The sequence below is a fragment of the Aulonocara sp. 'chitande type north' Nkhata Bay genome, linkage group LG18, assembly GCF_057382095.1.
Source record: "Aulonocara sp. 'chitande type north' Nkhata Bay isolate Kocher_YH1m ecotype deep benthic linkage group LG18, A_spYH_male_GT1.1, whole genome shotgun sequence".
Lineage (NCBI taxonomy): Eukaryota > Metazoa > Chordata > Actinopteri > Cichliformes > Cichlidae > Aulonocara > Aulonocara sp. 'chitande type north' Nkhata Bay.
In genome coordinates, this window is record NC_141361.1 from 14,117,556 (window position 1) to 14,144,389 (window position 26,834).

The following is a 26,834-nucleotide window of genomic DNA, read 5'->3' on the forward strand; positions in this document are numbered from 1 at the left end:
TTTTGTTTTAGTCGTGTAAATGATTAAAAAGTTGTTCAACTGGAAGTGAGAAACTAAGTAACTGGAAATGTGTTTATTTGAGGCACTTTTCGGATTAAAGTTTGTAACCACTGCTTTTCCATCCTCAGTATTTTAATGAGTGGATGCACCTTTTCGAACAACTCGTTTGATCTCACAGCGTGGGCTGTCGCACTGTAACTAAATCGCGCAGAATCAACACCTCCGAGTCATTTAAGCACTTCATACAGCAAAAGATCCTCTTCCTGTTTCTTTGCTTTTCAGAGGGCTTGGAGATTTCTGAGGATGCGGGATCTGATTTAATTTTACTGTCGCTGGAGACAAATTAAGAGTGCGGTTGTACGAGTAAGACGTCTTCTCTGGAGCTGCTCAGTGGCTCGCAGCTCCAGGTGTGCGCGCACCTGTGCGCGTACGAGGCTGAGTGCTGCGGGTCCATCTTTGCAAATTTGTGGGTGCATGAATAATTTTTAATAAACCTCATGTACCAAGCTCTATATGTACTAACTGATAATCGTCATCAATTATTTATAAAAGGCTGCAGTTTGCGTTTCTAACTCTCCTATTAATATTTTATTGAAATTAATTAAACGTGGCCCGCAACTGAGCGTTATTTTTGTCAGCAGCAGGGATTTCTCAGCAGACATGCTCATTCACACACGCAGAGCCCCGAGTTTGTAACGTCACGTAAGGCTCTGGTGCATCAGGACTCTGAAATTGAAGCGGCTAAATGGCACCGCATCATTAACTTTAGTATTATTATTGTGATGTTTCCTATTTTAAAGAAATCTAAGTCACTACTATTACATAAAATCAACCCATGCAGTAAATTTGAATGTGAATTTTTGTATTTCTATTTTGGCTTAAATGTGATTAAGCCAGTGGTTTTCAACCTTTTATTAGCTTGCGAAGGAGGAAAATGTCACAAAAATTGTTCTCCTTTCAAATACAAATAACCTCCACATCGCTTGTCTGATTAAACTTTGTCCTTTTATTGGAGGATGAGTACCAACATGTTGGGACCTACTGGTTTGAACAATGAATTATCAAAGTAGCTCATCACAGAGTTGGTGACAATTCATGTATGCTAAAGATGTCTCACGGGAGGTTTGTGTGCTTGTATTAGTTTAGGCAGGTGGTTTTGTCTACAGTCCACCTTTGAATGAAGTACACAAGTTTTGGAGCAGATGTTCAAGTAGTTTCAAGCACGTTGCAGCTGTCACTTTGTTTTCCAGCTGCTTGCACAGATTAACAAGCGTGTGCTTATGTGGAAGTGTTGGACCGGCTCCAGGGGTTAAAGTGCTTCAAAGTGTTGCACTTGAGAGCCACGTAGTTACATCATAGGAAAAAAAAATGCCAAACTGGAAAAGGAGGAAAGTGCATTAGTGCAGGAGTGCAGCTCAGGAGAGATGAAAGACTCTTAAATTATCTTTACCTCAGGCTACAGCTGTATGCTCATTATGTTTTAATGCAAAAAAAATTAACACATACCAATGTTGGGAGATACAACAGTGGCATCAGAATGTTGCCTTTTGTGCTTACGAACATCCGCCTACTAATAGGTATATCGCCAATGTGATATTTAGAGTCCAGTGACTCCAGTCAACTTGGAAGTTCAGTGGCCTAACATCACATTCTTCTAAATGACTCATAGATCAGCAGGTCAAATAATTTCATTAGATGCTCAGGAGCTTGAAGACAGGCTGCCAAATTTATGCACTGCCAGGAAACCATTTTCCTGAAAAGGGCAAAAGAGTAAAGTACACGGATTTCATTAAGGAAGGACAAGCTGTTGAGCGATTAACCCCCGTATCCCCACAACAAAAACTGTCTAAGCCCCGAGGTCTTCATCCATATTGGAATAACTACATGGTTAGACGGAGCCATGCAGTTCAAAGAGAGCTGACAGATTAATTACAGTACACTTCTTGGGTGGGAGTCCTGCAATGCAAGCAGGTTAAGACTAAAGTATTTGATATTGACAGGATGATTCATATATGTCAGTAGCTCATTAAAGCAGTCCAATCTTAAATTCACTCTAGCTGCGTTTGACTTCACATTGAAACATATATAACAAGCTATTTCAAATTCCTATTAGTAAGAATGAGCTAAATCAAAGCGACTTACAGGGAATTTTGAGATAAAAGATATCTTCCAGTAATTACCTGGTCACAGATCTAACAAAAAAGCGGAGCTACAGCTTCATTCATAGTACTGCATTGAATCCCTGTCACAGTGCGTGACGTTGTGAGCTGGTCCGTCTGCATTGCTCCGTCCTTACAAGTGAAACTCGGCTGATCATTTTCAACTCGGAGCTGGTAAATATTGAACAACTGTTACTTTTAATCAAGTGCAGGGAGAAGAGAACACTTTATACACATTTGATTCTATACACATAATGTCACACAGAGCTGTGACAACAAGAAAAACAGCCTGTGTCCACACTGGCAGAATACTAGCTGTTGCAGTAGAATAATGGGCACACTAAATACAATTACAGCCTATTACATTTTGTTTCACAGAGTCACGAGCCTTGTGCTAATCAATGTGTGCATATTACCACCAGTCAGACCTGTCACAGCTGCTGCATCGCTGCGACGTGTAGTAACATATTTTGGGGAGGCGCAGGTCAAGCTACAGCATAGGGTGTAGGCCTACGCTGTAGATTGGATGTGGGTACTATAAATCAAGCGTAACTATGTTAGTTAAGCTGCTATTGAGCTTGGAGTGAGGGGGGAGCTATTTTGGGCACTGCTGGTCCAGGAAGGATAATTTATGGATGTTTTTCTCATAGAATATAGAATAAGGACTCGGTGCTACACCTGGACGGCATGAAGCTCTAAATTATTAACAGCTAAATACAAACTATCAGGTTCTTTTAAATGATTTTTCAATGAAAAGTACAATAATAATAATAATGGATTGGTTTTATATAGTGCTTTTCAAGGCACCCAAAGCGCTTTACAATGCCACTATTCTTTCACTCTCACATTCACACACTGGTGGAGGCAAGTTACAGTTGTAGCCACAGCTGCCCTGGGGCAGACTGACAGACGCGAGGCTGCCATATTGCGCCATCGGCCCCTCTGGCCAACACCAGTAGGCGGTAGGGTAAAGTGTCTTGCCCAAGGACACAATGACCAGGACAGAGAGCCTGGGGATCGATAAGGCGACCTTCGGTTACAGATGAGCTTCCTCACCTGATGCTTTGGCATGCTATTGAGAGTGCATGGCATTGTTTTTTTGTGTGTGTTTATAGGAATGGCGATATTTTTCAGAACAAAAGTAGAAAGGTATACATGTCATCATCATCAACAACTTGTACCTCAAGATATTAACCGAGACGTCCTAGGTGTATTGATGAAAGGATTCACTGCTTTAGTGTTATGTCTGCATACATACTAAGAATATGTTAATGCAGTAGATGATTCAGTTTATATCTCTGATCAGTTTACCTTCGGATTCTTTGCCGGCTTTGATGGTTTTATCAACGCTGCTGGACTTTTACATATAAATGAACATCAGTCACACCTGAGCCCTTCAAAAATGAGTTCACACAGCACCGATTTCTGTGTTTTGCAGTACACACGTTTTCAGTATCTTGCCTGTCACAACACATCCACGCTGTCAAATCATGGAGATGTGCTTTTTTTTAAACTAGCATTGATTGAATTGCCAGAACTCAGGAAATGGTAGACACAAAAGGCAAATACTCCTGAAACCTGGTGTTCAGGTAAACGTTTACAGGCTGAAACAAAGTATTAACAGCAGAGCAAACATTTGGGTGTCATAAATATACAAAAGATAGGATGTAGCCTCCTGGTCTGAAAAGAGAGGCCAGTATTGACCAGGAGGGGGCGACTTCTGTGGTTGCAAAAAAGAGTCCAACTGTACAAAAGAAAGTTCCTACTTCTTGTTTGTGGGTGATTTCTCGTTACACACTGCCTGATGAGATTAGGCTTTCCAGGCAAAGGTTTAAGGTCATCTACTGTAATTTATGGTGTGGTAAATAAATGATAAAGCAGGGTACACTTTAAAGTATTGATACTTTGTTATTGACAAGTTACTACTGTAATATATGAGTGTGCAGGATTGTTGGTATCTTAGTATAATCCATGGGAGAATGCATGTGATGCCTGGGTAGAGTTTGTCTTTAAATGGCACTCTCACCACATCCATTTATTCTTTTTATCTCCAACTTTTCAAACTTAGCATCGTTAGTCCACCAAACAGAGATTCAGACAAACGCACACTCGCAGTCCTTGGACTGCAGAGTGGAAGGGGAATCACACAGACACAGTGAGAGGACAGCATCTGAAATCCACCCGGAAAGATCAGGTTGATATCCTTAACATGGCTGACCATTCAGCAGAAGCTTTGAGCCTTTCCAAATTAAAATGCCGCAACTTGTTAAGTCTGCTTCGCTTCGTACGGCTTAACATCATGAAATTTTTCTCGGTTAAAACACTCAAGAAGCTCCCACCAGAGATGATTCATTTATGAACATCTGACTATCCCTGTGATCCACAACTCAGGTCAGAGACTTTTCTTGTGAAATCAGCTCTAAATTGAATAAATGTGTGTTAAATCGAGAGAAGTAGTGTTTTATTGCATCGTGTGATGTAGTCTACAATATAGGTAGCCTAACATGAACATAGATGGTTTGTAATAACATTCAGTTCAGATCTAATCCCATTGTCATTCCTTGCGACTGTAAATCACGCTCCATTTTCATTGTGAGCAGTAGCAGTCTCGTTCTATTACAGTAATCAGGTCATCAACTTCCAGACTGAATATCCTTAAGAATTAATAGGTCTTTGTTTTTATATTAATATTATTGGATAACTGGCTTAAAACGGTCTGAAAATTACATTAACATCATTTCTTGGTATTATTTCTAGGACAATATATAATCCTCTAAATATAATTATGTGAACCAGAAATGATGATGTCCGCATGTGTGAGCAGTCAAACGCCCAGCAGCACATTCGCCGTGTCTTCTCTTTCAACCTTTCAGTCACCCTGCTCCATTTGAGAAAATGTATTTTCAGGTGTCGCAAAAAGAAAAAGAGCTGCCTGTGCCGATGAGCTGTGATCGGAGATTATTCAAGTCTGCTCTGTCAGATTTACAGGGCGCGAGAACACAGCCTAGATTGAATCTGCGGCCGCTGTCTTGCAGGATGTCTCTTAGTGGTACATTTGTATTCATGCAGGTGCCTGGATGATCTCTTAATCAAATATCACTCACCTGCTCTCAGGATGCGTGTAGACTCCGCAGAGATGGGAGTTTGTTCTGTGCCAGAATTGATCGTTTGCCTGCCAAAAGATTATGTTTTGGCATTAGCTGAGGAAGGAAATGTTTTCTCCCATTTCTTTTCTCAGGTGATATTGTAGTACTACAGCACTCACCTCCTCTGTCATAATTGTTTTGTTTTTGCAGCGAGAACACTGAAGGACGGCAGTGTTAAATGTTCAGTTGCTTTGTACAGTCTCTTCAAATGTATTATCACATATCAAAGTAACCTCACTCAAGAGGAAAATTGCAAGTGCTCTGTGATTCAGCTTACGCTTGGCTAAATAGAGGCAGCGGAGGGGTTATGCATCCATTTCCTTTTTTTTTTAAACTTTTAAAAGCAGGCTCGTCTGATTCAGATTTAGCCTGTGCTATGACTCCCTTTGTCTGTGCCCAGTCCAGTTATCATGTCTCCGGAGGGGAAAGTTACGAAGGGCACTGTGAGCTGAGGGATCAGTATCTAACTAAAACAGACACGCATGCAAGCAGTAACACGGCGAAGCACTCATAGGTAATTCAGCACAGCCTCATTAATATGAATAAATCCAAAGTGAGTCAGAGGGCCCCTGAGGTGCAGATGATTGTATTCTTGAAGGAGCCACTGTGGATAGATAGAACTGTTACTGAGCTCAGTCGCAGCTTTTCTGTAGGAGACGCTGAGCTGAAATGAGGTCTTGTAAAGTCGGCTATTGGCCCTTTCATCTTCTACACAGACGAGGAAGAGGAAGACAGTGTGAAAACACCACTTCAGCTTTTGAGACTGTGACTTACAAACTGACTGTGTAAGACAGAAAAACATGGCTGGAATATTTCACATTGCACAGTAAATAATAGGACGTACCATTGTAGGTAGAAATGTTAATATGGAGTTGTAGAAGAGGGAGATTAGTTGAGAAGTTTATGAGAGAAAATGCACCAAATTACACAAAAAAAGTAAATATGTTAGTACTGAAATTCCCAGATTTTTAAAGTCTTAAAAAGTGTAAACAGGGAATATCAGTTACACATTAGTGAGAAGCTGCTGTTGTGCAGTGCTCAGGTTTAGGAAATACTTGTGTAGCATCCACAGAGGTAGTTTTATTTGTAGTCGTATTACTTCCTGAAAGGATGCAGATGCTCTGTGGAGGTAATACTTTCAGTACCATTTGACTATCTGTTTGTGCGATTCTGCTAAAATACACAAAGACTATAAAGCTGATATTTTGTGAGACTTGTTGTACAGGCAGTGGAAAGGAAGAGGAAGAAGTCTGATGAATTTTTTGTGTGGATCTGAATGACTTTTTAACACATAGTGAGATAGTGTCATTGGCCCTGGCAGATGTCCTTGTCCTTCTGTTATTAACACTTGAACCAGTGTCTAAATGTGAGGTGAACATAAGAATTATCAGCCTGCTGATAATTATCACCCTCCCTATGAAGTGTATAAAAGTCTTTGGTTGTTTCAGCAGACAGCTGAAGTTACTAGCTGGTGAGCATACTGGAGCACTTAACGACAAAATATCCGTTGAGTGCTTTAGTTAGCTAAAAACAGCCAATGAAAACATTTATTTAACCAAATTAAAATTAGTTATTTCCTAGTTTCTGTCTGATTTGAGATTTTTTTTGTTTGTTTTTTGTTTGTTTCTGCTGAAGTAGAGCAATAAAGCTACAAGTTTAAGTCAGTCTCGTCTCCTGCACTGGGGTCCTTTTCCTGTCTGCCACACAGTGAACCATGACATGAACACTGAAACTAAATATTTCTGAACAATAAAACTGTAACCTTTTGCCTTCAAAGCTTTAATTCTTCATGACAGATGCAACAGGGTGCTGGAAACATTCCTCGGAATTTAAAAGGTGCTCTATTGGATTGAGATGTTGTGACTATAGCAGCCATTTGAGTACAATGGACGCATTGTTATGTTCAAGAAACCAGGTTGAGATAATCTGAGCTTTGTGAAAAGGCACATTGTCCTGTTTGAAGCAGCCGTCAGAAGACTGGTACACTCTTCATAAAGAAATAAGCATGGTTAGCAACAATGTTCAGGCAGGTTGTGGTTTTAAAACAATACTCAACGGATACTGAGAGGCCCAAAGTGTGCCAACAAAATATCCCTAACACCATTACTGGACTGTTGATACAAGGCAGAATGCTTTCACGTTGTTTACACCCAATTCTGAGCCTTTGTGAATTGTTGACACTGATGGCACTGTGTGGTCTTTTGCTGCTGTAGACCATCTGTTTGAAGGTTTTCTGGATACCTTTTGGTATTTTAGTTATTGTCGCCTTCCTGTGAGCTCAAAGCAGTTCTCTGGCATCAACCATTTCAGCTATGACACTTACCAACTTACTGAAATCACTGTCCATACTCATTCTAATGCTTGTGTTGGGCTTGAGTAGGTTGTTTTGACCATGTCTGCGTGCCTGAATGCCTTAAGTGTTTGCTACGTGACTAGCTGATTAGATATTTGCTTTAAAAAGCATTGAACAGGCATACTTGATAAAGTGAGTAGATGTGCGTTGTTCATCATATTCTGACAGCAGTGCATTCTGCATTGTAGCAGCGCCAATAGGAGTATGCTCTCAGGAGTTAAGAGGGCGGCCAGTGTTTTTACAGTGTCTGTGACAGACTTTCTTCTACTTTGAGTTCACCTCTGTGATCGGTTTTTGTGGCCAACCTGGACATAATGGCTTCAGCAAAGTACATTTTTATATTCCCCTTCAATGCGATGCCGCATGCAGTTTATAGTATCAATCAAGTCCTAAGTGGCTATTGCTTAGCAACACAGGCTCTATCTCCTCTATCTCCCGCTTCAACTTTTTATGAATACACGCACAAACAAGTCTCGGCTGCAAGCACACATATACTTATTCATGCGACTTTTGTATATGATTAGTATAATGACTGTAATTAATCAGAGACTCTATGTGTGTCTGTTGCGATGTGGAGGGAAGGGGTGTTGTGAGGTGACAGTGTTCATTTTAGAGTGCTTTTTAGTGCTCCACTCTCTCTTTAATGACCCTAGCAGGGGCCCAAAGAAGAGCAGGCTTTACAGTGCGAACCATTCCTCACGTCTTCCTGTGTCCTAATGATAATGATACAGCTGTCCCTGTGCACCTGAGAGCTAGCGATACATCCCCCCACTCCATTAGTCCATTAGGGAGAACAAGGAAGGAAAGGAGGAAATCAAGAGAATGAGAAAGAGCGAGACAGTCTGGGCTCCAACCATTGCACCCATGGTGATTCTGTAGACAATGTGATGGAAGATCCAGACATATCTGCAGCTGCAGGACTCTGTGTGAAAATGTGAATCTGAGAGAAGTGCTTGGATTTATCTGAGATATTTTCCATTCTTTAATTCATAAGATTGGTGCATTAATATTGCAGCAGAGAGTTCATGCTTACCCCACCCCTGGAAGAAAAAGCCCAAAAAACTGCGACTGCAACCCTTTAGGCACAACAACTTGACTCCAGCTCCAGTCATGACACTTGCTGCTGCATGATCCCCAAAGCTGATGTTTTATCTCTGCAACTCAAGGGTGACTCATCCATCAGAAAGGGATCTCTGTTGCTGCTTTGTCGGTTCACCCCTGTGTTCGTTTGTGTGTATGCGTGGGAAGGTGGCGTTTTGATTTTTGTTAGTGTTTTTTGTGTATGACCTTGAGCAGCACTCGAGGCTGATTGAGCAGAAGCAACGTCGGAAAGCCGACAGACTAAACGCGGTATGATACCAGCCGGGTTTAATGCGCCGGCGTTCTTGGCAGGTAGAAGGGGCTGTCAATCATGGCAGTAGTCATGAGGTGCGTGCAGATGAGTCACAGCTGTCTGCTAATGCATTTGAAGGGGATTTCTTTCTTGAAGTCCCTTTTTTGCACAGTCAGTCTCGGTTGTTTCGAGGCTCTTACAAAATCTTGCAAACTATGCACCGTCTGTTTGAGCGTTACAATGAAGTGAAGTGAAATCATTAAATGAATCAATGTTTTGTACCCCAGTTCACCTGGTTAGTTTCATCACACAGAGCCCTATAGGCACCCAGACAGCTCAAACTAAGAAAAGCTCTTCACTACTTCCTCATCTCTGATGAGATTGCTGCTATTTCACACCTATTAAAACAGAAAATAGAGGAAGGCTTTTTCAAATGGGTTTTCACATGTTATACACTAGACAATCTATAGATAAGTCTTAAAAGATGAATTTTCATTGTTCAACTATTAACTAATTAAACTATAAGAACATTTGGGATAAGATTTGTGGCTCTTTTCCAAATATAGACTGTATATAAAGGGTGGACGTAGCTATTATGACATCATCAGCTGTTTTTGGAAAGCTTAAATTGAGGAATTTGAATCTGACCTACAAATTAAGAATGCCAAATGCTCATATGGCAGCAGCTCTCTAGTTATAATGCAGGCCTGGCATTGTTTATCATCTATTTTACTTAAATGGGGCCATAATTTACATAATTTACAAAAATATACGTTCTGCTTTATTACAGAAGTCTTAAAGTTAAAGGTAGACACTAAACATTAATCAGGAAAACATTTAAGGAGATCATAAATAACATGACTTAGATGGTTGTTTTCTGATAGACTCTGATACAACTCGATTTGTTTTTCATTTCCCCTGGATCGCCACCTCCTGGCCACTAGAAAGAATGCAGGTTTACACTTTTATATCCTTGTTCTTCATATAAAATCGAATAACTGCGTTAATAAGGAAACAGGAACAGTAAAGTAGCAATGAATACTCCATAACATCCTGACTGTTATAAATGTTTTTAATGACAAACACAAACTGACCATCGCTCACTCGCTCTCTCGCTCTCGCTCTCTCTCTTTTCTTTATTTGATCCCATTGATATGGTCATGCACTCAGAAATGCTACGAGACGTAATTAGCTTTAGCTAGCAACCACCCTCTTACTTTTACTGCTGCTCTTTAATTTAAAACGATGTTGGCCCACTTTTCACAGCATCTTTCATCTTCAAAACCCACTTTGACCATTCAGCTAAGAAATTTTAAATAAACTTCCTTTTAATGCATGAGATCTGAGGGTGAGGATCATACAATTTTAAAATTCACAGTTTCTGCTGAACGTCTAGTTCAGTGAGGATGAATGTACACTGCTACAGTACATGAGCCCTGGCCCATAATATGGCAATTCTGAATGAAAACACTGTCACACTGATAATCTCATAAAAATGCAGTTTGTAATTTGTTCAAACCTTTAAACAAAAATTCTTAGGAGCTTGAAAATGCCCAGGGAGCCTCTTTATAAAGACTGTGCTACATCGTATGATGTGGTATTCTGCAGGACAGGCTAAAAAATAGCTCCTGGAGTCAGGCAGGTATAGTGCTTTTATAAGAATATAACTATAAAATTATTACAGTATACATATGAAGATATGTTTACCCTTTATTTTCCATTATCCTATTGTCTCCTTGGCAACATAATTTTATTTGTGCCACTCTTTAAAAAGCTTTGGGTGTAGGTGCTTTGAAGTCTTTTGGTTTCATAAAAATAAAAGTTTATGGTCATCCAGGGGGGAAAAAAAGCTGGACTCATGAATGACCATCATAAATAAGCACTTAAAACATTGAAGATTTACTTCCATCTGTCATAAGATGTATATGAATATAGAGGATTAAAATGTGTTTATACAAATATTCAAATAAAAAATAATATTGTGATCTAAGCATCGGTGTCCTTCATTACAATATAAATATTTATTTTTTTCACACTGTAGAATATTTCCAGTCTAAGCAGAAAACAATTTTTTGTGTAACATTTAGGTAAAATTACAGTGCTTGGAAAATCAAGTTATGTTTTATCAGAGAAAATAGCTACAATATTTGCATTGATATTAACCAAACGATAACTTAAATGACAGAAAAAAATCATGTTGGTTGTTTTTAATTAAAACCCACTTGAACATTTTTTTTAAATTGCAGCTGTCTTCATACAGTCTCTCACTTCAGAGGCTTAAAAAACTGTTGGACAAGATAAAATAATTTTAGATATAAGTATTATATTTTTATACTTTCATAAAAAACACCAGCTGCTGTGTTTTCTCCCTTCAGATGCTCTGTTTGGCTTTTACTGCAGCCACCTTCAGTAGCTGCTCATTTGTGGGTCTCTGCCTTCAGTTTTGTCTTCAGTAGCTGAAAAGCATGCTCTGTTGGACTGGGATCAGCTGACTGACTTGGTCATTGAAGAATATCCCATTTCTGTCTCTTGAGAAACTCTCGGGTTTCTTGGGTGCAGCTTGCTTTGGGTCATTATCCAGTTCCACTATGAAGCACTGTCTGAGCAGTTTGGCTGCATTTGGCTGAATGTGAGCAGAGAGTACAGCCCCGTGCACATTTTGCTTCTTCTACCAGCAGTCACATCAACCAGCACTTTCGTTTGGTTTCCCTGGCAGCCATACATGCCCACACCATAACATTGCCTCCATGTCTGACAGATAATATGCTTTCGATCATGAGCTGCTTCTCTCTGTCATACTTGTGTCGCCCCATCACTCAAGTTTAGAAATTATATTTTTCCAGAACTAAAGGCTTTTTCAGATGTTTTCTGGCAAATTCTAATCCGGCCTTCTTGCTGAGTTTAGCCAGTAGTCTGCACCTTGTTCTGCATTCATCTCCTATTCATGAAGGCTTCTATTGATTGTAGACCTTGACAGTGATACTCCTACACAGCAAAATCTTTAGTGTTAAATTAACACTAGAGAGTGTCTATATGGGTCCACACCTCTGAGTGTTAAATACAACACTGTTGAGTGTTAAATTAACACTTTTGACAGTGTTATATGTTTAAAAGTAACCTAGTCAGTTTTGAAGATTAACAAAGACTAACACTGAGCAGTGCTGATTTTCTAACACTGGAAAATAACTCAAAATGTTAGAAATATTCCAGTGTTAGAAAACCAGCACTGCTCAGTGTTAGTCTTTGTTAATCTTCAAAACTGACTAGGTTACTTTTAAACATATAACACTGTCAAAAGTGTTAATTTAACACTCAGAGGTATGGACCCATATAGACACTCTCCAGTGTTAATTTAACACTGGAGAATTTGCTGTGTACCTCCTCGGGAGTGTTCTTGATTTAAGTGTTCACCTGGACCTTTAAGTGTTACCTTTGAGCCTTTGAACATTTGCCTCTTGAACTATTAATGCAGTTCTTTTGTTAAAGCCATTGAACTGAAGTTGAAAATGTATTGTCTGTGATGGTGTGCAAAGGCAAAACGACACAAATTGGTGCAATTGTCCAAATATACGTGGATCCAACTGTATGTTGTGGATGATCTTTATATTATAAACTGCTTCTCTATCACACCACGACTTCAACTCTCATTTTTTTCCCCCAGATATCAACATGGCTGGAGAGCCCAAACCGTACAGGCCTAAGATGGGCTCCAAGAGGCCTCTCTCATCCCTCTACAGGTGAAACATGTTTTTCTTATTTTAGAGTGTCAGGTGGATGTTCCTTTCCTGACCTACTTTTTCTGTTGTACCCTCTCCCTCTGCTGTCTGTAAAATATGTGTTTATGATCCTCTCTGGCAGGCTGTGCTCTTAAGGACAAACAGCCAATTCCCTACTTGTGCTATTAGTGCCATTTTTTGTCTGTTGCTGTTACACACTTTGCTCTTTTGTCATCTCGTTGAAAGAAACAACAACAAAACAAACAAAAAAAAAGTCCACACAAAGTTGCTTGGCAGTATAATAAAAATACAAAATAACACCTTATTCAGGCTTTTAAAGGAATAGTTTTGGGAAATGTCTCTTCCTGCGGGGGCTTTGAATATGATTTACATAGTTTAAGACACAGACTGGAAACATGACCAAATTCTGTCTATATTATATTCTGTCCCAAAGTAACAGGATCAACCCAGCAGACCCTCTGTTAAAAGCTTACACAGTCGTGTGAAACAGACAGGTTTGGCAGGACTCTTTGGAAAAATGTAGTGCACACTTAGTGCTTCAATCAGAATTAAAAGGGTAAGTAGCAGCCAGGTGCTGTTAATCAAATGCACTTGATTAACTGATAATCAGCACGTGTGAGCGCCCCCATAAGAGCAGAGGTTTTGACAGTTTGCTGGTCTGGAGCTTTCAAGATTGTCAAAAAAAATCCACAAGATACATCTCCGACTCAGTTAGCTTATTGAAATGTTAAAGTTCACCACAATACAAAATGGAACAAGTGTGGTTTGTTTGGGAGGTTTGCACAACAAAGTGTCTTCTCTCTAAAAAGAAAACAGCAGCACAGCTTTGGTTTGCATGGTTCTGGAAATCTTGTGAACAAACCACTTCTAGGACAATGTCATTTAGACAGATGACACCAAACTGACAATGTTTGACTATAATGCAGTGTCATGTTTGGTAAAAACCAAACCCATCAGCACAAACACCTCATACCAACTGTCAAGCACCGTAGTGAAGGGGTGGTTAATTGGACTTGGTTTGAAAATGCAGTCCCTGAGTTTACCATAAACTCCTCTGTATACCAAAGTGTTTTAGTCAAATGTAAGGCCATCTGTCCTACGGCTAAAGCTTGGTTGAATCTGGGTAATGCACATATCAAGCCTAGCAGCAAATCTACAACAGTCTCTTATTATACAAGCTATAATAACTTGAAGCAAATGAATCATTGGGTGTTCCTTGGTTTTCTCACACTGCTTCAACATGTCGGCTTAGTTGTTGTTAAATAAGTGAGATGGTGTGTTTAAATAATTTTAGAACCTGGTATTGAGTCATGAGGCTATGAAAGGTTTATTAGTATTATTTTTTTGCATGATTATGTGTTATTTAAAAGATAATAAGATAAGAACAAGAGTTTGGGAACTCCTTTACTAGAGGATTTGAAAATGAGAAGGAACACAACATACACATAACAAATTCTACCTATTTAAACTATCTCACTAAAATTTAATAAAATCTGACAAAACACGTGTTTTATGTTTGTATGTTAAGTAAAATGGTCATGTTGTGGTTTTGTAGCAGTTTTATGTGCCAGACTGATTTTGAAGAGATTACATCAAACATGTTGCCTGGGCAAAACGTGCTGAAACATGTCAAAGATCCAATCTTCATAGTAGATCGTATCTGTAAAGGGAGCTACTTATTCATCATAGTTGACGATTCTAGTGCGCTGTCTTGCTTTTACTGCTAATTGGTTGCTAGCCCAATAGCTGTAAAAGTGTACTTCGAGCTTAACAACTATCCTGCAACACAAATCTGTTACATTAGGAAGGAAGCTGTCATGAACCACAGTATTTTCATCTGTATTCTTGCCATTGGCCAGTGGGGATGCTTATTAAAAGGCAGGAGGGGAGGTTTAGGAAGACGACAGCTAGCAGCTGGACAAATTTCCTTTGTTTCAGCCTTTTGTGAATTGATTAGAACCGTGCGCCTTTAGGTAGTCAGGCACTCTAATCACACAACTTTAATGTGAAGGCTGTACCGAGGTGCTGGGGTAACAATAGATGAAATACTCTTCACATCACAGTGAGCAATGCAATGGGAACAGAGTGGCCTGCATCATTATAGAGCTCAGATTTTCTTCTTCTTTTTAAATTTGCAAAAGAATTCAAACATTTGTGCCTGATTTTTGCCTCCAAATCCAGAAAAGAGATCGCTCTCTTGGACCTGTGTGTCAGGGGCGGGAAGATGGCAGCACTATGCAACACACACACACACACACACACACACACACACACACACACACACACACACACACACACACACACACTGTGTGTATTTATATCCTTGTGGGGACATCTCATTGACATAATGCTTTCCCTAGCCGCTTACCCTAACCATCAAAAATGAATGCCTAACCCTGACTCTTACCCTAAAACTAATCAGAACCTAATTGTAACCCTGACACAAAAACCACATTTAGAGTCTCAAAAATGCCTTCAAACAGCCCACGAGGGCTGTTTGTCCCCACAAGTATAGTAAACTACCAATTTTTGGTCCACATGAAGATGTTAATACCCGTCCACACACACACACACACACACACGCACACACAGTTATTGAAAATACTCATGAAAATGAATTCGTTAGGCACAATATTGTAAATGACAGTGCTTTAATTTCTCTACATTTATCAAGTTTGTTCGAGTTTTACTGTCGCTGCTTCCTTTCTTTTTCCAAAATGGAAGAGTAAGCTGTGTAGCTGTGAGCAGTGTTGAGCTGCCCAGCTGTGAGCAGTGTTGAGCTGCCCACCGTCTCTCAAGCTCTTTTGATTCCTGCTTTCTTTTATCCTGAATTTTTGAAAAGTAATCAAAATGCAACCATCAGGAACTCGTGCATATCGTGGCAGAAGTCTTAAGGCCACTCCTGTTGTGCCAGATTTATCACAGTGTAATTTGTAGCCGGGAACTGAAGCTTCCTGTTGTCAGCAGGAAGTTTGATGGGAATCTGGTAAGTTTACCGCTATAGCAACCAAGAAAGAAATGCAACATAATGAGGCAAACTTGTTGTTGGTGCATTTCATTTTTTAAATGGATTAAAGGAAATTCGATTCCAGTGCTCAGCTCAGTTAAGAAACCACACATCAAATCTTAACAAGAAGGAATTTTCCAGTAATAGTCTTTTAGGACACTGAATAAAGAATTCAGTCTAAATGTATTTGCACCGTCATTTTCTTCCTTTATTGTTTTATGTTTTTGTGCACAAAAATCAAAGTAAAATAGAAATGTTCTCTTTTATTTCCACAGTGGCTATGAATTTGACTACGACTACTACAGAGATGACTTCTACAGTAGGTATGTTTAAAAAAAAAAAAAACGTTGGCTCACTGGTAAATAACACGTCTTTGTCATTTGCAACTTTTCTTTTTTCAACCAGTCCCTTTCCTCCCGATATTTTGCCCTTAGTATACACATCCTTTCTCCCCATTTCCCATCTTGAATAAAGATGATTTTTGAGCAGAATGGCCCCATTTCCTTCTGAGGCAAAGTAACTACATTATCACAGGCATAATGAATGTCATATTGAGGAGGTTTTTATTCCTCTCCGTTGGGCTTACTAATGATGCTTTTATCCGCATAGCCGGGTACTGAATGTCAGATAGTCCCCCGGCTGGTCATTTGTGCTGGCAAGGCACAGAATGTATCTTCATTCTGACATTTTCATTGGTTTGTTTACTTCCTCTTCTTTGCAATATCCCCAAGAGCAGAATCCTTCAGCTTTGAGTCATTATTGCTATTTTGGCAATTTGATATGTCAAAGGCAACTGGGAACAGGCTTTGATTGAATTGCTGTGGCATTGTTCAATGTGTACCTCTATCATTCAGACATCTTTTGCAGCATGTCTATTAGGTGCTTTGTAAGTGTTCCTTGCTGCTTGAATAAAAACATCTGACCAAAAACAAGGGAAAAAAACTCCACAAAAACTCCCATAGTGATTACAGAGTTATATCCCCACTTTTTTTGTTTTGTTATTTCTCTGCATTGTAATACTCTTGGAATATTTCTGTTGCTACAACTTTATTCTTCATGTGTCTTCAGACTGTTTGAGTACCACGGCCGCGTTGTGCCTCCGACCCGAGCTGTGATCCCCATCAAACGCTCACGACTAGTTGTCCCAACCACACGCAGAGCCAAATCCTCTTTTCCAGTCAGGGCTTGCTCTTCCTCTTCCTCCTCCTCTTCCTCCTCCCGAGCACTCAATGTCGGCTCTTCCATCACTGGCCCTAAACGTATGTTTGGTGGTTTTTCTTTGTCCCTTTTTGTTCCTATAGTATCCTGCCATCTCTAAAGTGATTTCCAAATGTTTTCTAAATGTGATTGTTTGTTTTGAACTTACCTCCATGTCCATTTTTGGGGTTTGAGTCAAGTTAATGGCAAAGAAAATAAATTCAGCCGCTACAAAGAACATTTCCTATTATCATAACTTTGAACACATGTTGGCGGGTATCATTTCTGCCCATTATGATGGAAATGTACTCAGCAAGTGTAAATGCTAAGCTCTCGAAACAAAAAAAAAGGTTAATAATCGAAAAAGGTCAGGCCTGCAATTCCTGATTATTTTCATTAGTAGTCTTGATAGTCCCTCTTGAACTGATTAGAGTATACGCTCATTGGACACTTCATTAGGTACACCCGTTCAACTGCTCTTTAACTCAAATATTTAGCCAGCCAATCACATGGCAGCGACTCAAAGATTTTAGACATGACATGGTCAAAATTAATCTGTTATATTATGTCATAATAATAATAATAATAATAATAATAATGGATTGCATTTATATAGCGCTTTTCAAGGCACCCAAAGCGCTTTACAATTCCACTATTCATTCACTCTCACATTCACACACTGGTGGAGGCAGCTACAGTTGTAGCCACAGCTGCCCTGGGGCAGACTGACAGAAGCGAGGCTGCCATATTGCACCATCGACCCCTCTGGCCAACACCAGTAGGCGGTAGGGTAAAGTGGCTTGCCCAAGGACACAACGACCAGGACAGAGAGCAGGGGGATCGAAAAGGCAACCTTCCGGTTACAGATGAGCTTCCCAATCCCCTGAACCATGGTCGCCCCCAAGGCGTGGAGGAAACTTTCTTTGCTCAATTTGGGCCTCTTAATATCAACTGGGCATTGTTTAAATGCCACAGACTACTTGAGTATCGTTATTGACCATGCCCAGTGCCTTTTTGACCACAGTGTACCCATCGTCTAATGGCTGGTTGTAGCAGGATATAAAACCATGTCACAAACCTCAAATCTTCTCAAATGGGTGTCCTAAACAAGACAGTGAGTTCACTGTACTCAAATGTCCTGCACAGTCTCCAGATCGCAGTCAAATAGAGCACCTTTGGGATGTGATGCAGGGGGAGATTTGCATCATGAATGTGCACCCAACAAATCTGCAGTGTGCACTGTGTGATGCTATCATGTCAGCGTTGAACCAAAGGTTTTGAGGAATGTTTCCAGCATCTTAATGAGTCTTTGTTGAATAACATGAAGAATGAAGGCAGTTCTGAAGACACAAGGAGGTCCAACCTGGTCCTAGTAAGGTGTACCTAATTAAGTGTCTAGTGAGTGCATTTAAAAAAAATATATTGTAATTTTTAAGATGCCAAAACTGACATTTACAGTACTTTGTTTGTTTGTTTTTTCACCAAACTGTCCAAAACCCCAAAATAATAAGAGATTTTCATACAAAACAAAGAAAAGTGGCTTATCCTCACGTTGGAGATAAAAAACTGTAGTGATTTCCAAATGCTGAATCATTTTCATGTCAAAACTGTCGTTGAATGCGATTTACTCTTGAATAAATGAGTAATTTTTTAAAAACACCACCTTTGATTTTAATAAGAGGTTAATGTACAAGCTATTTTGATTGTTGAGGCAAAAACTGTCAAATAATGCAATAAAATGGGGAGGAAAAAAATGACCATAATGACTTCCTAAGCTAACCGAACAGATTCACAAGAAATTGTCACATTTGAAAGCTGGTTTTAAATATTTTCTTCTTGAAAAATTACTTTATTATGGCATTTATTATCATTTGATTTTAACAATCATTGCTGATTAATCTTCAGTCAGGTGACAAAGCCAGCCATTGTCAAACTTAAGGATGTCTTGGCCAAATTTTAAACCTGCGCCGACTGAACCTTTAATCAAAACTCTGATTGAAACACAAGACTTGATGTGTTTTCTCTGATTCCTTTTGATCTTCTGGTGATTTTCTTGTTGAGGCTGAATCTTCATTAAACACTTTCCTTTCCCTTGCCACCTGAAAAGAAAAACAAATCATTTGAATCTCACATCTTTTCTTTAGTTCTGATGACCTTTTTGATGTAAATATTTAAGCTGTTCCATTGTAGCTTCAAGCTAATTACATGAGAAACTTTGACCTCCTGCAGACCACCGCCACACTCTTTAGGAATGACTGGGATAAACAGTAAATTTTTTTCTTTTCTTGAGATGCATTGAAACACATTTAAACCAGAGTTTTTATTCGTGTTAAAACAAAAGTAAGCACACCAGAAATGTTGGGAATAAACCAAAATTATACAGAATAAATCTTAGATCAGAGTCTCAGCTAGTTGTTTGGTTATTTTTTTATTTTCTGCTCTGTGTAGCATTTCTGCATCATATTGCTCATCACTTTCTATTGTTTTACAGCAAGCAGGCAGCTGTTTTCTCATCATCTAAGCTAGTAACAAGGTGGTAAATCTAATAGTAAGAGCCAGATCTTTCCTCTACAAAAATTGAGGTAAAACATGGCTAAGAAAGAAACATTTTCGCTGGTAGCAACAACAGTGAGATTATGGCTTTAGCAGCTGCTGTACTGTTCAAACTCTCGCATGCTTATTATTATTCTCCCCTCAATGAAACACAGTGAGATTTCCTGCTTTTCATCAGTTGTGCCACATTTTCAGTGAAGAACTTGACTGTTGAGAAGAGTCTGCTGCTGTCACAGTGTCTCTTGTAGAACATCCCATTAATTATGCTTTTTAACTTTATTAATATATGCTTGCAGTGAAGACAGATCAGCTTCTAACAATCAAAAAGGAACTGTCGCAAATCAAAACCAAGATCGACTCACTGCTGGGAAGGCTTGAGAAGATAGAGAGGCAACATCGCTCTGACGCCGGTAAGATTTGACAGCCAGGAGGGGAGGACCTGTCTGATGAGCATGCATAGAAAAACGGGGAAGATGCTGAGAGAGGCCGCCATGTACTGAAATAAAAGCCACACAAACGTCCTTTGAGGAGAGTTGACGGAATGATACTGAACATATTAAATGCTTGTTCGGAGGCTTGTCTGAAATACAGGTTCTTCTATTATCAAAACAAGATAGAAAGTCAATAAATCTACTATGCTCTGATGTTAACTGCCAGTCTTTGTCTCTTGATGTCTTTTGCCAGAGATGCAGAGGAAGCAGGAGGAGGTGTGCGAGTGTCTCCATGGTGATGCAGCAGACCACTCTGGGGGGGAGGAAGTGGAGGGGACGGCTGAGGTTGAGGCAGGGGAGATGACAGACGGTGGTGAAGACGACTTTGAAGATGAAGGCACAAGCGACATGGTGAGCAGACCAAGTACCCATGTCCAGTATTAATAAGAAGTTATTTGGTTCCAATTTAGCTGCAAAGTGTTCGTGCGTGTTCGTTCGTGCGTGTTCGTGCGTGTGTGTGCGTGTGTGTGTGTGTGCGTGTCTGCAAAAGTCACAAGAAGTCCTAATTACCTACAGATTTTCTTGTAATTTTTTAAAGTGGACTTGATTCATATTTGTGCAGGCTTTCTGAAGGTCCTTCAAAGTTTCTCCCCCGCCCCCGCGTAGAGGCATAGTATTGGCAGTACTTCCCTAGCTTCCAAATTACACAAGAACAGGACAGAAAATCGTTGGCAACAAGGCCTGTAGACTGATGAATCCAAATCGTTGTCATCATTAGTGTAAGTCATTGCCAGTATGCACAGAGGTCAGGAGAGAGGTATAGTGGTGAGCATCTACATGGAACTATGAATGCAGAACAGAACCATCAAATTTCAATCCACCAATACCATCTGCAACACAGCTGATGTCATTTTCTTTTAACACGACAGTGATCCAAATACACTGTCAATGCCGTAAAAGCCGATAGTAGCTGACGAGAAACACAGTCATGAATCACACCCCTCCCAGAACCTGGACCTCAACATTTTGGAAGCAGTGTGGGATCATTTTGAGAGAGAACAGAATAAAAGGCACCCAACATTCAAAGAATACTTTGATTGTCCTTAAAGAAGCCTGGAGAACTATTCCTGAAGAATACTTCAGGAATAGCTTACATGAAAGCTGTCTGTGAGACTTCAGGCTGTGTTGAAGAATAAAGGTGCTCACACCAAATATCAACTTTCAAGCACAGCAGAATTATAAAAACTCTTTTTCTGTATATCCATGTATATTTCGACGTTTCCCATCCCATCTCCCAAGCAAGATATAAAGAAATGAGGGGTGTTTCAAGACTCTTGCATAGTAGTTTATCTATTTTATGATGCGGAAAATGTTTTCCACTGACATAATATGCCAATAATAACAGTAAGTATAATGTACATTCAACTCTGTTGTATAAATAACTTTGCCTTAGATGGAACCATTTGAGTCATACAGGATTCTTATAAAACTAAAAGGTGAAATGGTCATGAAAAAGTAATCAGGTTGTTCGTGGTGATGGATACAAAGTTTTGCTGTCTTTTGTGACAATCAGCATGATTTGAAAAGTCTAAACTATATGAGTAAAAACACTCAGAAAATGATTCTTCACCCACAATAAACACAATACAATACTCTGAAATATATATAAAATTACATTTGAATTTATTTAATTAATTAATAATTAAAGATAATGTGCCTGGTACAAACTAAATGTGTATCAATCAATTAAGTTTAGTTTGACCAGATCCCATTAAATGTAACATTTTACATTGTACTTATGCAACAAAATTACATGGATAAATTACATATAATTAAATTAGTTGAAGTCAGAAGGGCAATTTTTTTATTTTATGTTATTTTTGAGTGAGGTGTATTTTGTCTCTGTCTGAACAACATACATGCTGCAAAGTGGGGACACGTTGTTGTGGCAACCAAGAAAAGTAGTAGCTGTTGTTTTAAAGCTTAATCTTAATGTGTTTTGAATTAATATTGTATTACAAAGTAATAACTATCATCAATGACAAAATAATTCGAGGTCGTCTCTATCACAAACCGCCATGAAACTGAACAAATCACATGAAAACACCAAAGTCAGCAGCACGTAACGGTGTCTGTGAATACTTTGGCTTTCCTTCCCTGTCTCAGACAAACCTGAATGGGAGGAGTTTGTCTTCGGAAATGTATTTTACATTTTTAAACTCTTAGTTTGGTCAGGTTCAGGCAACAGAACTTAGGTTTGGGAGAGACCCTTATAATTTTCCCTCAGATTGAATAAAATGTGTGGTACTGAGCCCATCTGCCAGAAGAACTCGAAGGCAAACTTCTTCTCTGTGTTATACGCAAAGCCTCAGGCATAGAAGTTTTATAAATCTTTGAAAGCATTGTTTATTTTAATAAAAGAGTAAATAAGTTAATTATACAGTTAAGTGCCAGACTTTTTTAAGTCACTATCTATCGCTGAGTGAGGTAACGCACAATCACTGATGAAGAGAGCGTTTATACTTAGTTTCCACGGCAACATACTTGGAAAAACTGCTGTATTGAAACCTGCCATGGCAAACCAAACATTTTCTTCTGATGCCACCAAGCATTAAAAATAATTTAACTGACAAAACAAGACTTGACTTTCACAAGATATTTACAAGAAATGGGACACATCTGTCAGCTACCTCAGTAATTACTGCTGTCATTCATCTATGAAACAAGACAGCTGGAGTAACGGAACAAGACGGAGCAACAACACTAAGCTGTTAGATGAAGAGCTGCAGGTGACAAGCTATGCACCTCCAGCTCCTCGGTGAAGTTAGGCTGCTGTTTGCAGACGCTTCGCCGTGTGCAGAATGAAATCGGAGCAAAGTTTCTCACAGAGTGTTTGAAACTGATCTGCTACTAACTACATCACTCTCTGGATACACTTGTGAAACTTTTTGGGTGGTGTTAATTTACTGTAATGCAGTAAAAGAGTGTAATGCATGCAGCATATCACCAATTTTTACTTTAAAAATCATAAATCATCTAACTGAACATTTGCTTTCCAGTTTTATTACTGTGACAGTTTTATTTCTCAAAACTATTGCCTTACTTTGACACTAAAGAAAGGTTATATAATCATACCTGCTTCCTGTTTTATGAGATCTGGACCCACTGTTGGGTGGTTTATTGGCTTCATTCTGCAAGCAGACTAAACTATTGATTACTGGTAATCATTAAAGCTTATATGTGTTAATCCAATAGATACTGTGGCCAAAAGGCTTAGAATAAACAAAAACCCCAAATCCCTATATTGATTTAGTGAAAACACACTGTATAAAATGTGTCTCAGAGGACATGGATGAGATGTGAATTGATGCACATTTTCAAGGTTTGGACAAACAAAAAGAAAAAAAAAGATTTGCAAAACAAAAAAAAAAGTACAGCCATTTCTAAGGTTTTAAAAATCAGGACATGAAAGATCCTCAGGTATTGACCAGGTTCTGATGACTGTGGAGTCCATTTGAGTACAGTGAACTCACTGCCATGTTCAAGAAATCAGCTTAAGACATTTTGAGCTATGTGACATGGTGCGTCATCCTCCTGGGAACACTGTGGTCATGAAGCGATGCACATGGTCCGCAGCAATACTCTGAGTGTTATTTGTCATTGAAACAATGCTCAGGTGTTACTAAATGTGTCAAGAAGATATTCCCCACACCATTACACCACCAGCAGCTTGAACTGTTAATAAAATGCAGCATGGATCCATTTTTTCACGTTTATGGGTTTTGTTAAATGAATAACAGAACTTGTGCGAACCAGTTAATTTTTTAAATATGTACTGATGTGTATTTCAGACTTAGAACTGGAAGTGTTTCATTTTTTTTAATGACTGTGGATTGAGCTAGAAAAGGGAAGGCTATGTTGCTGCCTAGTTATAAAAATTAATTCTTGACTGATTTAAAGCAATCTTATTTCTTTTACTGCAGATAGAGAACCACATATCGGACATTGACAACTGAGTAAGGTCAGTATTTAATCTTGGTTTAACAACACACATTTTGCACAAAGCTGAATTTATTTTTGGGAATAACGTATGAAAAGCAGAATCATAGAAACATTTTAGCATCCAGCAGTTGAAAGCAATTCGAAGGATCTTTCGCTTCCTGCTTTAAAAAGAGTAACAGAGTAAGAAACATTGCTCATCCTTGGAGTTTAATCCTCCAAAATGTTCTTCTAAAGGTGGGGTCATTCTCTGCATCTGGGGGCAAAAGGAAAAGCAGCTTCTCTGCAGTGATCGCTGATGACTGAACAGCCGCAGAGATGAGACTCTTTCTCATGTGCATTTCCTGTCAAACGACATTTAAATCTCCCCTGATTTTCTTTGTAAGAACAAATAGCTATGAGATTTAATTTGCCTCTTGGCTGACATTTCCTCCCTGCTGTCCTTAAGTGCCTGCGAGTAGAAGTTTTTCCTTTTTTTTTTTTTCTTTTCCTTCCTCAGGCGGTCTGAACATGATAGATTGTTAAGATGATGGTTTAATGAACTGCTTGTCCTCTGGTGGATATCTGAGTGGTTGCAGGTAATAACAGCAGCGTTAGAAAATTTTAATGTTGGTCCGCTTGAGTTTCCAAGCTTCACAGGAAAATTTAAACCTGCAGCTACCTTTTTTCACATGAGGTCGCTGTGAGAGATGAAAAAATAATAACTTTCTTTTTTCTTTCAAGTTGGGGAATAATGAAGCTTGCATTACAGAAGATGGGAGGACAGATACCAGCAAAATCTTCTTGATCAAGGAGGTGCATTTGACATTAAAGGAAAGGAAGTGACAGACAGCAGTGGAAGAGTGTGTCAGACTTGTATTTTGCTTGTTTGCCTCATTAGAACATGCCACTGCTGATGCATACGTCATCAAAATCCTGGGTATAAATATTCTCCAGACGACTGCAAGATCTTCGCAACCAGCAGTCAGTCATTTCCCCTCGGACTGATTGCTGTTCTGAAAAATACAGACAATACAGTATATTGTGTGCTTATTATATTGTGGTCTGTATTGTGTATAAAAATACAGTTATGTGATCTACCAGAAGAAAATTTGTCTTTTGTTGTACCTCAGATGTTTGTTTCTGTTTCTGTGCATTGAAAACTGTGAAAAGCTGCATTGCTGGCAGAGAGCTAAATATGAATGTAACAGTAACATATTTTCTTTGACACTCATTAATTCTGCATTTTGTTTTCATTCATTTTGAGCAAATGTACAGTATGTAATTTATTCACAATCTCGCCACATGGTATTGAATGCATTTCATGTTTTTAATTTGTTCTACATGACAACGTGTATTTGAAATTCTTTACTTTGTTTACAATTTTAAAAAATGAAAGACAACAATTTTTGCTGTCAGCATGTTAAAAATGTGGCTATCAAGGATCATTTCTTTGCCTCTGTTGTACAGCCATGGATAATAAACATTTTTGACATAAACTTGTGTCCTTCCTCCCCAAAACTGAGTGGTGTAGCTCGCATTTTTTGTAAATGTATTGTTTCTTTTTCTATTTAAATGGACCTAAAGCTAAGGAAAGATGAGATATACTTCTTGCATCTAGTTTGACTGCCGATTGCATTTAATTTTTTTCGCATTTGCTAACTGATGAAAAGTAGTGCTCATCCCCACCCAGAGACCGTGTTGCATGGACAGTCTCTGGGTGGGGATGAGCATTCAATGTGTCTGACAAGGCGATTGCACAGGTCACCTAGTGGGAGATGAAGTGTTTCCAAATGCTGTCAGACAGACTTCTGAATTACAAATATTTCCCATTAAATGTAGAAATGCAGGCAGATTGTTGACATGTTGCAATCAGTCTGAGTCGGTGTACGCCGATTATTGCAACTCATCTGTATCATGTTTCTTTGCAAAAAGAGGTTCATCTAAGTTAGTTTCCAAGTGTCTTTTTTCTGGTTATATTCCTATTAAAACAAGGTTGCTGTGCACTTATGTCATTATAAAGTTAAACTACTGTTCTGCAGCAACTACGCAACTATTTGTTTCAAAACTGAGTTCTGATTAGACTCTGAATGTAAGCAATTCATTTGAATTTCTGTGTGTTTTAAAGACAACAGATTTGCAATTTTCACAGGTTTATCTCAGCGAATCATCTTATCATCCCAAATTGAGGTCAAACTGACAATTAAATACAATATCATCCTTAAAGACGGAATCATCTTCTTGGCATATTATTAAATTCTTGATACACCAACGTTTTTCAAGACAGAAACGTGACTCCATTCTTCTCAGCAACCATTTCCAATAAGATCGCAAGTTCATTGCGCACGGTTGTGCCGTGGTCACCAGTCACTGTTTTCCCTTGTGTGACTGCAGCATAATGCAAACATTTGAAACTTTACCAGTGCGCTAACACGATCAAGATACTGTTAAATAAAACAGTTACTAAGTTTTCTTTAGGACGGATTTAAATATTGATAATTGAACCCTCAAAAATGCTGATTTTTTTTTAATCTAAATTTTTAATCGGCACCTTACAAACAAATTAAATAACGAATTCAAAGTCTGGATAATAACAGCTGGAAGACAAAAAAATCAGAGGGAACAACAGGCAAAAAGCAAGAAACAGGAAAGCTAACAAGCTAACAGCAAGGGACATAACAGTATGAGACAACAACAGCATAGGCCTGATGCTCATACCTGCATTAGTTCACTCATAATGTTGAAATGAAATTGTGGGTTTAGTTTATTTTTCCCTTAAAACAACTATGCACATGATGATTTCTTTATTCATCATTTAACAGTTTTTAGCGCTTACAGTTATGCAGAGTCAGGCATGAAAAGGCTGCTGTTTGTGACAGGTGGGTACTGACAGACGTGTGCAGCTGCCAGCTGTCCTCTAGGCTTCACTTCTGCTAAACC

General features: G+C 39.0%; 1 protein-coding gene across 1 annotated transcript in view; it reads left to right on the forward strand.

The window, feature by feature from the left end:
- LOC147308169 (RNA-binding Raly-like protein) overlaps nt 1-25,582 on the forward strand; it is a 58,845-nt gene extending 33,263 nt beyond the window's left edge. Inside the window, exons 3-9 of the mRNA XM_086272294.1 lie at nt 12,653-12,728; nt 16,011-16,058; nt 16,804-16,994; nt 19,782-19,895; nt 20,170-20,327; nt 23,900-23,937; nt 24,639-25,582. Of these exons, the coding sequence (XP_086128420.1) occupies nt 12,653-12,728; nt 16,011-16,058; nt 16,804-16,994; nt 19,782-19,895; nt 20,170-20,327; nt 23,900-23,932 (620 nt within the window). The 3' untranslated portion in view covers nt 23,933-23,937; nt 24,639-25,582. The remainder of the gene's footprint in view (nt 1-12,652; nt 12,729-16,010; nt 16,059-16,803; nt 16,995-19,781; nt 19,896-20,169; nt 20,328-23,899; nt 23,938-24,638) is intronic.
- The last annotated feature ends 1,252 nt before the right edge of the window (nt 25,583-26,834 follow it).